The sequence below is a fragment of the Lampetra fluviatilis genome, chromosome 19 (genome assembly GCF_964198595.1).
Source record: "Lampetra fluviatilis chromosome 19, kcLamFluv1.1, whole genome shotgun sequence".
Classification (NCBI taxonomy): domain Eukaryota; kingdom Metazoa; phylum Chordata; class Hyperoartia; order Petromyzontiformes; family Petromyzontidae; genus Lampetra; species Lampetra fluviatilis.
Window position 1 is genome coordinate 8,121,860 of NC_136293.1, and position 16,864 is coordinate 8,138,723.

Below are 16,864 nucleotides of genomic sequence, written 5' to 3' on the forward strand. Positions count from 1 at the left end.
GATCGTTCGATTACGCGGAGACGAATCGACTAAAATTGTAACGGCTCCTTTTGTTTTGCAGTCGGCTACTCGGAGCTGGACAAGCCACGCTCGGCGTGCCGTGCCAGACGATGCCGATGAGGTCGCCCATCACCTCCCGTTCAGCGGCACACGTGCGGACAGACTTGATAATTCTATTGCCAGCTTTGCCTCGCTTTATGCAGGTTTGGTTCGTGCGATTTTGCATGCATGGGGCTAAACCGTTTCCATCCGAAATTTGCTCCATGCGGTTTGAATTCACTCTACATGGGGCTATGCGGTTAGACGTGGAACAACATTGTGGTGTGTACTGTGTGTGTGTACTGTGTGTGTGTACTGTGTGTGTGTACCGAGTGTACTGTGTGTGTATTTGCAGGCAGCTGTCTCCTAGTGCGGTGCATTGTGGGTTGGGTGGCCTTGTGGTCCACGCTACGCGATTTCTCGTTGTGCGCCCCTCTCTTTGGAATGCATCTACTACTACCGCAAGAAGCCACTCCTTCCGTGGGACACGTCGAGCATTCAGGCAGGTAATCGAACTGATAATCGCCGGAGTAAGAATCGAATTCCAGCCCAGCCCAAATCCATTCTCACGCTTGTGCTATGCAGAAGGCAGTGGCGACTCGTGACACTTCCACGAGGTGGGGCTGTTGTGAGTGACCTCTGAAGAGACGGTGTTCTAGTGATGAAAAACCTCGTCGCGTTATCGGCCTTCCCGTGAAAGTGATATAACAACCGTCTCATCCACCAACGGTCGGCATTTTATAAACAATACGAAACAAAAACAACAAAGCACTCAAATGCTGTCCCCATGACCCTCAAGTTCACACGACACAAGCCCTTTGACTCTGCCAAAAACCTCGAGTGTGTAGAGCGTGAGCTGCTGTATTTCCCCAGCGTGACCTCGCGTTGTGACATCGTCTCATTACAGCCACGGGCGCCTTTTTCACCATCGCCCTGAATGGGTCTCAAACGGCGTGGCCAAAATACTAAAATCTGATCGCTGTGACTAAAGGGAAATCTCTCACTCGGATGCCTTCACAGCCGCCCCGAGACCTCCCCGAGGCACAAGTCAGACTGTGATGTTGCAGCGGTTCCCAATACGAACTTAAAATATTATCTTCATTCTGCAATTCGCATCGAAAGAAGCATTACGTTTAAATTATTTTAAACACAACAAAGCAATTTATAGAAAAGTAATTTCCTTTTTATCAGAAAATACTTTTCTCATCACCAGCTGCTTGGTGGGGCGGTGCCCCAACGCCCCTTGGACGAACCTCGCTGGGAAGGAGGAGCTCATTTGCCGATTTGACGTGAACGTTCGTTTTCCCTTTAAGACGACAGCGCATTGACGAGCGCGTCGAGTCGTGCACCGCTGCCGACGCAGCAGCAGCAGCAGCGTCATCACCAAACAATCTGTTCGAGTTCCACGCGCTCGCGAGTCACGCGCCGTGCAAATTCGGATTAACGGTGTCCGGTGGCACGACCACCGCCACGGAGACGGAGCGGTGGCAATCGGCTCGCAGGCGCCAAGTGGAGCGTCCATGGCAGGGCCCTAATAAGGGAATGGACGACGGCTCAGTGTGGGCCCTCATCCAGCAGCGGATTTGATCACGGCCGATGATGACGGTGACGACCGTGAACACATCGCATGGAACGATGTGTTCACGGGAATCCCGTGAGGCCTCGGTATATGCCACGCGCGCCACGGAGTCATCGATTCTTAAGCGGATCGTGACGCCCCGAATCGTGACAATTCATCAACTCATCGCGGTGGGGTGGGTGGGGTGTTACAGGGCCTCATTTGCATGCTCGGAGCATCCACTCTCTCCACCGCCCGTCTCCCCGCACCGTCGCTCCGCCTTGCCGCTGTCCACTCGCCGTCTTCAAAACCCTCCACGGACTCGCCCCGGCCTGCATCTCATCTCTCTCCCTCCCTTCCCCCCCCACACACACACACACGCACTCTCCTGCCTCTCCCCTCCCATCTCACTCCTCCCCTCCACGCACTCTCCTACCTCCCCCCTCTCATCTCACTCTACTCCACACTCTCCTACCTCTCCCCTCTCATCTCACTCTACTCCCCTCCACGCACTCTCCTACCTCTCCCCTCCCATCTCACTCTACTGCCCTCCACGCACTCTCCTACCTCCCTCCTCTCATCTCACTCTCCTCCCCTCCACACACTCTCCTACCTCTCCCCTCCCATCTCACTCTACTCCCCTCCACGCACTCTCCTACCTCTCCCATCGACTCCACTCTGTTCCAAAAGCAAAGGCTCTGTCGAATGTCTCAGTCATCCTACACTGAGTGGCAAGGTCACTCTCTCTCTCCTGCGCTGCCCTCGCTGTCTAGAACTCCCTTCTCTCCCCCTGCCATCTGTGCTCACGACTCCTGCTCCATCCACGCACAACGCGACGGGCTCTGCGACGCTTGCCAACGTCGGCTTCTTCTCAGCAGCATTGAATTCTGACCTTCACGCGTGAAGCAGCGTCGCGCGATGACGTTACACGCCGCGCATTGGCGTGCCGCTGTGCGAGATGGCGAATCCTTTTAGCACCGATTTGACTCCAGGTTTAGTGCAGCAACCCTTTGATCAATGCGGCCGGGTTTCTCCGCGGGGGGGAGGGGGGGGTGTTAGTCCCGACCAGCAACACAACTCTACACTCAAGCGTCGGTCTCATTCAATCATCCGCACAAGAGCGATCGTGACCCCCCTCGTTACACGCAGACGGACAGACACAGCTCAACGCATTAACGCAGCTTTACACCTTTGTTGGAAAGCGTGAAGAAAAACGAAACACGTTGAGGGTAAACGCCATTTACATAACGGACGGCTGCTGCTGCTGCCACCGCTGTGGGTACCTGAGGAGGAGGCCCTTGCCCTTGTCATCGTTGCTATTTGCTTTAATCGATTTGGATGAGGAGGAGAGTGGGGGGGGGGGGGTCCCTGGGCCGCCCACCCCCCCCCCCCCCGTTCCACAACTCGATCCGTCATCAAGGCCACGTTAGCGAGCACCTATTAGGGGTTGCGAACCGCGTGTCCTGCACGGCATGTTGCTCTACCGGTGTCGTGGTTGGTCGGTGAGTGTGTGGTGTGGTTGGTCGGTGAGTGTGTGGTGTGGTTAGTCGGTGTGTCGGGTGGTGTGTTGACCGGTGCATAATAGAATGCTGCACTTACCGGTGTGTGTTGGTATTTTATGTAATAACTGGTGTGCTCCATGTTGTGTTGTTGTCGTGGCACGTGTCGTCGTGTTGTGTGCCGCGGGGGTGGTGGTGGGACCCCGCAAGGGACGCACCTCTGCGATGAAGACGATGATGAGGCAGTCCCTCTTTTCGTTGGGCGAGAGCTCCTGGGTGAGCGACGCGAGGGTGTCCATCAGGTAGGTCTGCACGGCGCGCCTCACCGTCGGCACACCCAGCACCACCGACACTGCACCAGGCAGCACACCACCCCACACAATAATAGCACAACAACAACACAACAACGTGCAATCCCACACACCACTCCACAATGCCCCCCCCCGCCTCACGCCCAACACCGTGGGACCAAATATTTCCAACATTTTTTTTCTTCTTGCGATGAGCACAGACTTCACTGTATGGCAGCTCCCCACTCCCTCGAGAGCGTCGCTGGACTCCGCGTCACCCACGCGTGGCCGCGGCTACAAGGTCACGGCGTCAAGGTCACGGCGTCAAGGTCATGGCGTCAAGGTCACCATGCGCCACGTGGAGGGCGTGGTGGGTGAACCGTTCGTGTGTGGAGCTGACAAATGGAACGGGGGGGGGGCGTGGGAGGGGGGAGATATGATCTACTGTGGGGGGGGGGGGGCAGGGGGCATGATGAGATGGTGATGACGGTAATTATATTTTCTCTTAGGGGGCGATAGTTAATGAAAGTGCATCACTCTGTCCTTCCAGTGCATATTGTGATAGTTTCTCCGGGTCATCTCAGTCTAGCCGCTCCATTGTTGTAAATGTATTGATCGTGGCTGCTGCTGCTGCTGCTGATGGTGGAAGGAATTTTATGGTGGCGAGGAGGTGAGGTGTGAGGTGAGAAGAGAGGAATGACTCGGGGATGAGCGGAAGGAGGAGCGGGGAGGAGGCAGGGGGAGTGCGTGCAGAGAGGGGGTGGGGGGAGAGGAGGGAGATGGATGGATGGGAGCCGAGCGGAGGATGAAAGGAGCGGGTTTTAAATGCAGGCGAGGGGCGAGTGATAAATATGAGAGCAAAAACGGGGACCGGGCCAAGGCTGGCAGATCGGGAGTGAAGAATGGAATTGTTGAATCGCTATTAAAATACGAGATACGCACGCATATGAACACATGCGTATGCACACGTGTAGATTCACAGACGCACGCACGCGCGCGCGCACGCCACGTACACACAAAAGACAAAGATCACCCGTATAGCCTTAACGGACTTTTGGGGCAAGTGCTGTTAGCGAGCACCGACGAAGGCCGGCACGGCACACGAGGGGCGGGTGGCCAGCACCACGCCAGGCTGCCTTTGTCTCCCAAGTTTACACACCGTCCCAGGTAACTCATTTCAGACTGAGCTGACCTCGGAAGACCCAAGGATCTGTTCAGATATTCACCACTCGGCTATCCCGAATCTAAGGCGCGTCTTCCCGGTAGAACGAGCGGACTTGCTCCAGACGGCAGCCACCCCCGGATGCTGCCGGGAAATGTCTTATAGCGTTAAACACGCACGATATCAGTCCCAGGTGCTTTTTGTTGTTGGTGTCGTTGTTGCCGTTACAAACGCCACGGAAAAGAAGATAAATATGACAAGCCTCGGTTATTATGCTCAACGATCCACGCACGATTCTGCATTGACAAGACCGAGTGTTTTCTCGTGAGTTTTTTCTCTACGAATAAAAAAAATTATCCCGACAGAAAGGCCAACGACAGGGTTAGCGTGGCGGCGCATCAGGGCTGGGAGGCGCGCTAATTGAGACACCGTTACAGACTCCAGGACGCCGTGACAAGTCTCACGCGTTCTCTCTCTCTCTCTCGCACACTCATCACCTCCTCTCCTCCACCAGCGAGTCGGCAAACTCTGCGTCCGCAGCACTCGGCTTTCATCATCACTACTACTACTACTACGACTGCTAACTGCGCTCGTTTGCTCACTTTTTTTCAGGAGGCTCCCGCAAAATGTACACAGTCCAGGCGGGGAGGGAGGGCGATGATCGCTTTGTGCAATTCCCATTGAGTCATTGTTCGGGTGGGTTTTTTTTTCATTATTCTATAAGTGCGGAGAACACGATGCCGGGCACACGGCGGCCTGCTCTTGCAAATGACGTCCGCTTGCGAGTGAAGCCGGACGGTAACGTGTTTGCATTGTTGCGGTAACTCCACACCGCTGCATTCACCAGGGCCGCCGCTGGATTCGAACCGTGAACCTCCTGCGACAACGAGCGGCAGAACCGCGTCGCCGCCCAGCTGCGAGTAACAGGTAAAGGTGCAGCGCTGCAACCGTCTGCTCGCGGCACTGCTGGCAGAAGGGGCCTTTCGCACGCGAGGGAGCTCTGGAGGTTATGCTGGTCGACTGTTCCACACTGGCCACACGAAGAGGTGGGATTTACCCACATTTTACCCCACCATACACGACACTTTCCGATGGACTAACCGTGGTGCATCCATTTGCGTGGACATAGGCTGCCCGAGGTTTGGGGGGGGGGGGGTGCAGGGGGAGTGTTATTTAAATCACTTGCCCCATCGTTCACACTGCCGCGCCGGGAGACTGAACCGGACCGATTGCGGTGGGGCGGTGGAGACTCTGGGCACCCACCGGGGGCCTCTGGCAAGGGCGGTGCGGCCCTGCCGTGTTATAGAGGGGAACCCACAGCGGCGGATACCAAAGAGCTACCTCCGAGAATCCTTTCAAGACGACATCTGGTTCACACGGTTAGGGGACAGAACTTTCCCACGCGCCCTTGAACCGAGAGTAATGTTCGTCGCGTGACAGCGCGATAGTCCAAATGTATGAATGTATATTTATAGATTTTTGTTGTTATTCCAGGCATTGTGATTAGTCGCATTAAGTGGAGAGCAAATTAAATCGTTGCGATAATTTTTAGTTTTACATGGCCATCGTCGCTTAAGCAAATTGCATCGCACAATCACGGAGGCACCGCAGACAAGCTGGAAGGCACCCAGGCGGTGACATGGTGCTAACAATTGCCCAAGCCCTGTTCTCCTATATATCTGTCATCATCACCCGAATCATCACCGTCATTCATGAAATAATATCATCAATCGTCATCATTCAATAATATCATCATCGTCGTCGTTGTCGTCATCATCATCGTCATCATCATCGTCATCATCATCATCATCGTCAGGTTGAATGCAGCCATCAACGTGCCTCCCCGCACTGCATCGATCGGGACGGGTGGCGAGTGCCCGCTGGATGAAGCGAGCAACTTAACAAAACCACTCCCTATCACTCACACGGATGCACATACGTGGATAAATCACACACAGACACATAGACCTAGTCAGACCATCCCCCCCCCACCCCCCATACAGCATTTCAGACTGTTGTTAGCAAGTGCTGCGTTGGCATGCGATGGCCAGCACAGCAGAAGTCGGGGTGGGTGGCCAACACCACGCCCGGCCGTCTTCATCATCTCACCACACACACCACGCCAAGAACACCTTAAAAGTAAAATATATGAGAGGCAACCGTTGTGGTAAACGGCCCATCGGCATATTGTGTCGTTGCCGTGTTTCGCTGCGCTTCGTGCGCCGCTACCAACAAGATTCGTTTCAACGTGCGCACAAACTCGCGTGACCTCCTCCTCCTCCTCCGTGTCTCTCAACGTCCGCTCATCTCACTTTCTCCAAGAGCCGGAGCGAGATGAGGTCGCGTGCTATCCCGTCGAGATTATTTCACGTGGGTTTTTTTTCCCCCTTCCTTTCTCTTTCTGCTGTACACCCCTTCGCAGATTTCACGACCGAAAAATAGAAAACCCGGCAAGAGAGTTGGGGACGCTCGTGGCGGGCGGCGAGATCCGATCTGCCGCCGGGCGCACACCGTCCGGCTTAAGCAGCGTGGTGTCCGTCGTGCAGGCGAGGGACACGCGCGCACAGCACACACTCAACCTCGTTCCACGTCCAGCCGCGCAGACAAACATACGCTTGGCCAAACATACGCTTGGCCACGTACACAGCAGCGCGAAGAGCTCACAAACCGAAAGCCACGCGGAGCGAGGGGCAACCCGTACAAGAATGTCATGGGTCTTGCGAGAAAGGGGAGAGGGTGTGGGTAGAGTATGGGGATGAGTAAACACCCCCCCCCCCCCACCGGCCCCCGTGGTTCCTTACCACCCATGCGGCCCTGCGTGAGGTGCACGGCCGGCGCGAGGCCGCGGCCCGGCGGCAGCAGCAGGTGAGGGAGGTAGTAGAAGATTCCGCCCATGGGCCCCTCCGCCTCGCGGGGGGCTGCGGTGCCGCGGTTGACGCCGACGACGACGCCGCCGCCGCTGACGGCGGGGACCGCGGCAACGACGCCGCCACCGCCGCCGTCGACGACCAGCGGCACACGCTTCTCTCGCTTCGCCGCACCTGCACGGCGGAGCGGCACGGGAGCGGGGGTCACCGAGCGGTGCGTGGCGAGGGTGGTGAGAAAGGCGGCGATGGCCGTGTCGGCTTTGGTAGTAGCGAGGGTGGTGGTGGTGGTGGTGGCTTTTATGGCGGTGATGGCAGCGAGAGGGGTTGGTGGTGGCTGTGGTGAAGATGATGGTGATGCTGTTGCTGCTGCGGTTCTTGCTGATGATGCCGGTAATTATACTCTGGATGCTGATGACGACAATGGCAATGATGCGATTACTGCTGCCGATGCCGCTCCTGATGCTGCTGATGATTTTGCTGCTGACAAGGTCGTTCATGCCGCTGACAATGATGTTGATTCTGCCGATGACGATTCTGCTGCTGATAATGATTCTGCTGCTGATAATGATTCTGCTGCTCCTGCTGCTGCTGCTGCTAAGGAGGAGGAAGAGGAGGATGATGTCGCACCGTCGTTGCTGCGGTTGCCGCGCTGTAGGCCGTGCAGCACGGAGGCGAGCTCGCGCGAGCGCTGGGCACTCTTCGTCTCCAGCAGCAGCAGCCGCTCGTGTACCGACTGCAGCTCGCGCTGGTACCCCGCCACCTCGTCATCTGCGGCGACGACAACAAGAACACGCACACACACACGAACACACACACACGCACACACACACACACGAACACACACACACGCACACACACACACGCCGCCGCCTCGTTAGCAACAACACGGGGGCCACCTCGTCATCTGCGGCGACGACGCCAACACACGGCACCTTCCGGCACGAGTCCGTGGTGCATCTGCCAGTCATCTCAGTCAGTCAACCCATGGCGCCTGTCCCGTGACCTCCTGCCAGTAACCCTTGGACACATCACGTGGCCTTCAAGCGCCGCGGTGAAGTCACCGCAGCTCAGCGGTGAACGGCGGCGGTTGTGGTGGTGGTGGTGGTGGTTGTTGTTGTTGACATGAGCCTGAAGCTCCGTTAATTCAGAACAGGACTTTCATTTTACTCCTAGAACCCACAGTCGTGGGTGGGTGGGTGGGGGGAGGCCGTCATCTAGCAGCGGCATGACAACAGGGCTCTACGTGTACACAGGGCCTCACAGAATGTTTTACTGGCGGCAGTGGGAGAAATATTTCCTGCAACTCAGCCTCGTACAGCTTTGGCTGGCCTTCAGCGCCTGCGTGTATAACATCATTCTTATTACTGTTGTTGTTGTTGTTGTTTTTCCGGGTCACCTGTTCCTACGATGTCAGCGGCCGCTGTCTTCATCTTGCGTTAACGACGAGCGAGTGAATCTTTTACATTCCCCACGGTCATTGCTTCCAATTTATCTACCCCCCCTCCTCCCCGCCCCCCACGCAGCGCAAATCGTTAGCCGAAGCGGCACATTGACAATTAAATGTAGCGGGCGAGCGATCGCCATTGGGCTGTCGGGAGATGCGATCATTTGCCGCGGGGCTGCGCTCAGCCATAAATCGGGACGGGGGCAGAGGAGGGGGGAGGGGGGAGGGGCCTCACGCGCCCCCCCCCCCCCCGCCCGCTCACCAAATTCAATCAGCGTCCTCCGCACCGTGAAATCATCTCCATTGTTCATTATTTATCTCCCTCGAATCTCGCCGCGAGGCTCCCGCGAGCGCCAGCAGCTCGGGGCGCTCGTGTTGTGGCGGGTAGCGCGTCGCAAGCAGCCGGGAGGCTTAAAAAAGCATCGTCGCGAATCGATTCTTTTCCGGATGCGCTGCCACAGGCTGCCTCGCACGTGGCGCGAGGCACGACCACGAGAGGGCACGGCACGCCGATCCGTCCTGTGATGTTGTGCCCTGCGTTAACGATAATCGTACCGACAGGTCCGTAGGCACGTCGGACAACAATGTGGACGCAAGAGAGGCGAGATCGTCCGACGTTTCGCTCCGCCCGCCCCAAATAGCTCCTGGGCGGTGACACGACCCCAGCGGTAGCGCACTCGCGACCTGTTGTGGTCGTTCGAATGCAGCGGCCACCCCGATTGTTACTTGGGTGTGTAGCAGCCGTGATGATAGCACGCGCCGTCTGCTTCCAAGCGGACGTTAAATATCCCCCCGATGTCATTCGCTAGAGTGGGCCATCGTGTGCCTGTGTCAGGGTTCAAGTTGCCACATTTGAAAATTACCCCGCAAATCGCTCAAGTGAGATTCCACACACGGCGGCAATCATTGCTCTCCCCCCCCCCCCCCACCCCCTACTGGCAGACCGATGCCCCAGGTCACTCCTTGCAGATGAGACTCATCCTGGTCTCTCGGAGCGCTCACCTGGTCAAACAAAATCAACTTGAAAGTTGAACCTTGGACACGAATGCGCGTCGATCCTGGGCCGCGCTGCCGTGGTGCGACGGGGCGCGAGGGTGAACACGGCAGACTTAGAAGCCAGGCGTCGCCGGACACGGTTCGATTCATTCTCCCGGCGCGGCAGTCTAGATTTGCCAATCTTAGTTTTTTTCAAAAATAAATTTCTCGCAAGCGATATAATTGACAAAACCGACATCGCAACTACTACTACTGGCTGACCCGATGCCCCAGGTCACCACTTGCGAAAAAGAGACTCATCCCAGGTCTCTTGAGTTCTCACCGCCTGGTTAAAACAAACCAAATAAAAAATCACGCACGGAGTGCAAGCGGCATCTTCCAACGGCTACGCGGATAGAGGTGCCGTTAAACCAGAACCTCTCACACCTCGTTGGCAACGTATCTTGCTGGGATCTGTTTTAATCTCGACGCGGATTAATGCTTTATTTTATTTGCTTAATGTTCTGTGTAATGAGGTTTTTGTTTCTTTACGGTCGCTCGATATTTAGCGCCCCCCCCCCTCCCCGTTTGCTGCTGCTGCTGCTGCAGCCACCGCCGCTGTTTTTTCGATGCCGTGCAGCAACGCGCGGAGCCTCTGCGAACAAGTTGGCTACGTATGGTGCGAAAGAAGTTCAACATATACGTTGAACTTTCCTATATGTGCTGACCTTCTCTCGCACTGTACGTAGCCAAGCGTGCTAATCGGAGGTGCGGGGGTGGGACAAACTAAACACATAAAGCAGTTCTAAAGAAACTAGTTTTCAATTTAGATTGAAAAGTGCTTAGCTCCAGTGGCTTCCTAATGGAGCCTCGTCCAGAGGAACACTTTTATTCCCAATGGAAAATGACTCCAGGTGCTGGAATCATCGTACCACATGCTAAGCATGGCACTGCCACAGTAGTTAAATTATATACACGATGAGTAATTGGGTTATACCAACCCGATTATGTAATTATTATCTTAAATAACTGCTAAAGATGTGCATCGCTAATGGTGAGATGCGACCGGGGAAATCACCACGCCGCCCACCGCCACCCAGCGTGCCATGCACCACCGAGAACACGGTTGTCCGTCAAGAGGATTGTGGAAAAATCTCCCTACCACTGCCACGTGACCTCCGACGCTTGCGAGCTCCACGCCACGTGACCATCGTAGCAGCTGGGCCGCTTTTTTTTTATTTGACGCAACGCGTCAGCGCCAATCAGACGATGACGATCTTCGGGATTGCAATATTCACTAACAAATATATATTATTATTATTTGGGGGGAAAATCTGTATCTGATCTGTGGGCTCTCCGGAGTTTAACTTTGAAGTTTTTAACGAGACCGCACGATTTTTTTCCATCCTGATCGGCTGCGCCCGTGGGGGGTGATCTTGGCAATCAAAGCTGTGGGCGAGCAGCAGCACCTGTCACGCAATTAGTTGGCTGCAACTCACTGGTGAATTGCTAAGAACGTGAAACTGACCGCTGCGTTTCTCGATCAAGAGCGAACGCCCCCCCTCTCCCCCCCCCCCCCCCCCCCCCGAACGTGTACAGCACACTAACCACGGCACCCGCCAGTACCACACTGGAGCTTGCCCCAATGCCCTCTGCTGACAACATAGCCCCACAGTAGCAGCCCTCAGCACGTGTTCTGTGCATAGTGGTTGCCTATCAAGCAACCGTCCAGGCTCACCCCCTGTTTAGCTTCTGAAATGTAGGTGCATTCCAGGCAATTTGGTCATAGGCCCTGCAGATATCCCCCCCGCCTACCCACCATGACAAAAATATATCTGGGGGACCATTTATTTTTTTCATGCTCATTATTTAATCAAGAAAAGCCAAACTCGAATCTCACTCATTTTAAATTAGAGATTCCTGCTACACTCAGATGTTTGGACACTTCTATCAGTGGGAGCTTGGCTTTGCGTGTGGGAGGAACCCACGCATTTGAGGACGATAACGATTAGTTAACGATTAAATCTCCGCACAGATAGATGCAAGAATTTACTCGCCACGCTGCCATCTCCTGGCCACCTCGCAGACTCCGATCTAAACACATCACCAGACATTCCTCGGCAAATACTCTTAGTTCATTCGGTAAATCTAGAATTCCTCGGCAACTTGGCGACGCAGGAATTGCTCCCGTGGCTCCGTCTCTCAACACCAACCCCCCCCACCCCCGAGCACAGGGCTGCCACCTGTGCCGCTACAGGAAACGTCGTGGCGAGGAGGAGGAGGAACGTCCGCGACAGGAGGGGGGGGGGGGATGTCTCGTGGTATCAGAAGAGGGGAGAGAGTGACGTATGAACGCGTTGCTTCGAGCGGTGCGTCGTTCATGCCGGCTGACAAAAAAAAAAGAACCAGGACTTCAATGACCCAGGAAAACTTGCAGATTTCCAAGGGCAGCGGCTGTCGGCAAACCAGGAAAGGTGGCAGTAATAATTCCCCCCACCCCCTGAGCAGTGGCCGGGGATGTGGGCAATTGCCACCGTGGCTGTGGTGAAACCCGGCAAGATTAAACCTTCCATTTCCAACCCCCTACAATTCCCAGAACGCCAACCAGGAAACTGCGAGAGCGTTGAGACGCAGCAAACTTCGTTATCGAGTGTGCAGGCGGTGCAACTGCCCCGGGGCCAAGGGACCAGGGGGTGGGGGCTGGTGGTGGGGGGGGGCGGTAAAAAGAGAGAAGTTTTGGAAAAGGGCGCACCATTAAATTCCTTATAAACTATAAAACACTAGAAACTATTTAAAATGTTATATACTTATTTTTTATAGCTATTTTTCAGAAGCGACCTGGCGACAAACGAAAGCTCAACGAAGCGGCTTATCACGTGGAAATTTATAGCAGCCAAATACTCCAAACGCATGACGATGATGATTCTAAACGCGGAGGAAAAAACAGAAGACCTGGAGAAAAATTCATGCGACCGCTGGGAGAGAGACACCCAAAAAATATAAAAGGCATCAGGGTCGGGCTTGAACCCACAGCCTCCTGTATACCAGGTAAGGTAGTTAACATCCGGCAACACGGGGGTCATGCTCACTACGCTGCGCTACCGATTGAGGCAAGAGTGCCGAGTTATTGGCCGAGATGGACATCTGCAGGGCTTGATTTTAAACCGGGTTTTGCCCAGATCCACTATGTGGGAAATGTTTCCCGCACCCGGCACACCGCATCAAGTATACCTCCTCTCGCTCGCTCACGTGGCTAGTAATTGTCACGTGGCACCTACATTCCCAGGGCACCAGCGACAAGTCAGGCCCCTGATTCAATGTGCGCTGCGTTGCGTTACCTTGAAAAATGTAACAAATTACAAATTAATCTCGTCCAATATGAAATTAGCAAATTACGGTTTACAGTAATTGCAAAACGCTCAAGACACCGCAGGACAATCACGTTGCATTGCACTGCTCCGTCCCTGCTGTACTGTGTTGCGATCCACGCGTATTCTCCCGTGGGAATCCCGCATCTGCTGCAGAGTCTGACGTTGGAATACAGAATCGGCATCATAATGCATTGCGTTCTCAAAGAGAGAGGCTAGATTAGCCAAATGAGACAGCAGGGTTTTAGAGTGTTCATCTCGTGTACGTATGTTGAACCTCTTTCGCACCGTACGTAGCCGACCGTGTTCAATCGGTAGCTCACCGTCGAGCTTCTGGTGAGACAATCAGTGTCGAAAACCCCGGTCCAGAGTGTTGCATACATTGAATGAATGTTGCGGAATTTCGATTTAAAGCTTTCGTGACTGCAGGGATTCATCTTCTTGGTTCTTTCGGTAAAGTCATGTAGAAGGGAAGTAATAAAATAATAAAAATAAAACATAATAAAATTATTCTCACGACGCTTCACCTGAGGACGGCTGCTTGCGTTGTAGCCGAAACGTCATGAGAATTATTTTATTATGTTTTATTTTTCTTATTTTATTACTTCCCTTCTACGTGACTTTACCGAAAGAACCAAGAAGATGTTGCGGAAATTGTGCACTCCCGCGGAAGGCCGTGGGACCGTTGCAATTTCTACAAGGGCGATTTAGCGTGGTGTGCGAGCACAACAACAACAACAACGACGATGACGACAAAAACATCGAGAGTACAGATTAGTGCAACAGGATCCTTAAGGAATATTGCACAACCAACATACGAGCGCTGGGTTGTCGATTACTTAGTCTCACCACGTAGAAACTAGAGATGCGAGCGGGACGATCCGTCCGCTCATCCACATGAGGTAGTAGGAGTCGGGTCGGTTAAGCGACAATTATCGGATAACCGGTGGCCGTTGTCGGAAACGCTGACTGGATCCGAGAGACGGGGACCAGGAACAAACTTCGCGGATTAGCGTGGTTGGCTACGTACGGTGCGAGAGAAGTTCAAAGTGCACACGTATACAACTGCAGTGGAATTTTAGTCAAAGGCGCAGCTCTGCAAATGTCGTGTGCTTGCTCACGTCACTGCTGGCGGAAGAAAGGATCTCTGCTAGAGGGCACTCCAGGGGATGTTTGGTCTACTCTTCCACACTGAAGCAGACGTCTTGGGAGTGTTGGGCAATACCCACGCTTTACTCCAGCACACGCGGCCTGCCGGTCGACTAACCGTGCTGAAGCTGTTTATGATGCGTGGTGGACAGAGGTGGTAGTGGAGGTGAGAGGCAGGGGGCGGATTTTTAAAAAATAAACTTTAATTTTAACCGCCAGGCCAGTAGGTTGGAATCGAACTGGCAACTCCGGTGCGCTAACCACAACAGCGCCGTGGCCATTGCCTGCGTTCATCACAAAGCTAAACCACGTGGTGTTTATTGCGAAAGAAATTTCGACACCTGCGGCAAACCGATGACCGGTTTTGGCTGGTTTTTAACCATTCGCTTCGCGTGAATCCAAAAAGAAAGATTATAACCACCCGAGGTTTAGAGTAACAAAAAAAAAACGCAACACATTTGTTCATATAACGGTGTGGCCTTTAAATGGAAATGTATTAAATAGGCGACGTTTTCAGGCAAATTGTCCTTCTTTGCAGCACACAGAGGGGTCAGCCAGGTGCACATTGTATTAGAAGGAGGCAGGACACATTTTGCCTTTTGAAGCCACGACAGTGTGACAGACGAATGTGATGAGTGCTTGTGCACCGCTGCCAACGCTCATCGAGTTCACATCCACTTGGGCACCCCCTTCCACTCCGCGAAACTGACCACAGCCCAACACAAGTCTTCACCCACAGGATCCCGACGACACGAGTTCGATTCCCGGCTGTGGCTAACATCGATGGCGAGTGAGACAGCAACCGAACCGGCCGTGGACATGTGCGCCATTCTTGCCCTTAATAGGTGCTCGCTAATACGATGCGTGCGCACGCGTTGGCCGAGAGGATTCAAACGAGGGAGGTTTGGTCGTTTCGTGGGTTTTCAACGGCACTAACGGTTTCAATTGTCTCTTCATCGGCAATTTTAGAGAGCGATTGCGAGCTTGGATGTTTGTGCGGGCGGTGGAGGTAATGATTGCGTTATGATCTCCGCAGAGATGATTGTAGCCTGCAGCTTCCGCAAATGGCAAGGGCAATCAATTATAGGGCGATGGGTTCAAATCCAGGTCATGGTGAAATCAACCACATCGTTACATGCATCATCGTCGTCGTCGTCGTCTTCATCAGCATCATCAGCAGCAGCAGCAGCATCAGGCTGCAGCGGTGGCGTCAAAAACTGCTGCTACACAATCATCAGTGCAATCACCATCAGCCTCGTCGGCTTTGTCATCAGCCACCTGGTTATACAATCAGGAGCAGCTCCGCCATCGCCATTCTCACAATCGTTGACAACATCCTAATTTCTACCCCGTCTCATATACAAATACAGACGTAGTTTACACACGCACACACGCAGAGATCCCCCCGATATAGCCCGAGCAGACTGCTGGGCCAAGTGCTGTTAGCGAGCACCTATGAAGGCCGCCATGGTACACGAGGGGGTGGGTGGCCTCCCAAGTGGCGATGTTTACACATCGCACCAGGTACTCATATGAGACCGAGTCGACCTAAAAGATGCCCAGGAGCGGTTTCGGAAAGATAATCGTCACCTGATGTTGACACACACACACACACACGCTAACCCACACACACACACATACACACGCTAACCCACACACACACACAGCTACATGCACACGTACACAAACATTATCCCGTGTATCTCACACACAGACAAAGACCCCCCGGATAGCCTTAACAGACTGTTGGGGCAAGTATTGTTACCCAGAATGCTCAGCGGTGGAGCGAGCCTCTCTCTCAAGAAGGGAGCGAGTTCAAAAGGCTGGATTGGAGTTGATTCGGCCCATCAACCCTCCTCCCTCCGGGGTCGATAAAAGGAGCCTATGCTTAGGGACCTCGGCACCAACGTCGAATTTCCTTCCACTGGAAAAAACTCTAAACGGCGGAGATGAGCCACCGCCTCAATGCTCATCCGAGCATCACATCAACTCTGACAGATGCTTCACCGCAACGCATTAAAGAAGAAGAGGGGGGGTCCCACTACACCCCCCCCACCCAACATTACCCCCTCCCCCTCCTCTCTCCAACCACCCCCCCCCCCCGCCCCCCACGTGTTTATGGATGAGTGGTGTGGCCGCTATCACTCACGCAGGACGCTAATTGCCCGCGGAGTCGATGCGCGATTATATCAATACATCAATGGGGCTGTGCGCGCGCGTGCCGGTTCTTATTCCGCGAGCAGTGTGAGTTATGTGTTATGCGTTCCCCGTCGTGTTGTGTGTTGTTGTTGTTTTTTTATCTGTAGACACGGTGGGAGCGGAGGCGGTTGGGCAGTAATTGCACAGGTTTCGATCAGCGTGCTCTGCCGATGACGTGAGCGCGAATCGAACTCGGATCGCCAGGTTTCGTAGCTCGGCGCAGTGCGCGAACCGCCGCTTCCTAAAGACAAAGGTCCCCCGTGTAGCCTTCTAACGGGCTCTTGCGGCAAGGTGCTGTTAGCGAGCACCTATGC

The 16,864-nt window shown here is 54.3% G+C and overlaps 1 protein-coding gene across 1 annotated transcript in view; it reads right to left on the bottom strand.

Annotated features, from left to right (window-relative positions):
* LOC144937602 (alpha-1,3-mannosyl-glycoprotein 4-beta-N-acetylglucosaminyltransferase B-like) overlaps positions 1 to 16,864 on the bottom strand; it is a 125,012-nt gene that overhangs the window by 37,786 nt on the left and 70,362 nt on the right. Inside the window, exons 2-4 of the mRNA XM_078864930.1 lie at positions 8,043 to 8,183; positions 7,350 to 7,589; positions 3,315 to 3,448 (exon numbers count right to left, since the gene is read on the bottom strand). Of these exons, the coding sequence (XP_078721056.1) occupies positions 3,315 to 3,448; positions 7,350 to 7,589; positions 8,043 to 8,183 (515 nt within the window). The remainder of the gene's footprint in view (positions 1 to 3,314; positions 3,449 to 7,349; positions 7,590 to 8,042; positions 8,184 to 16,864) is intronic.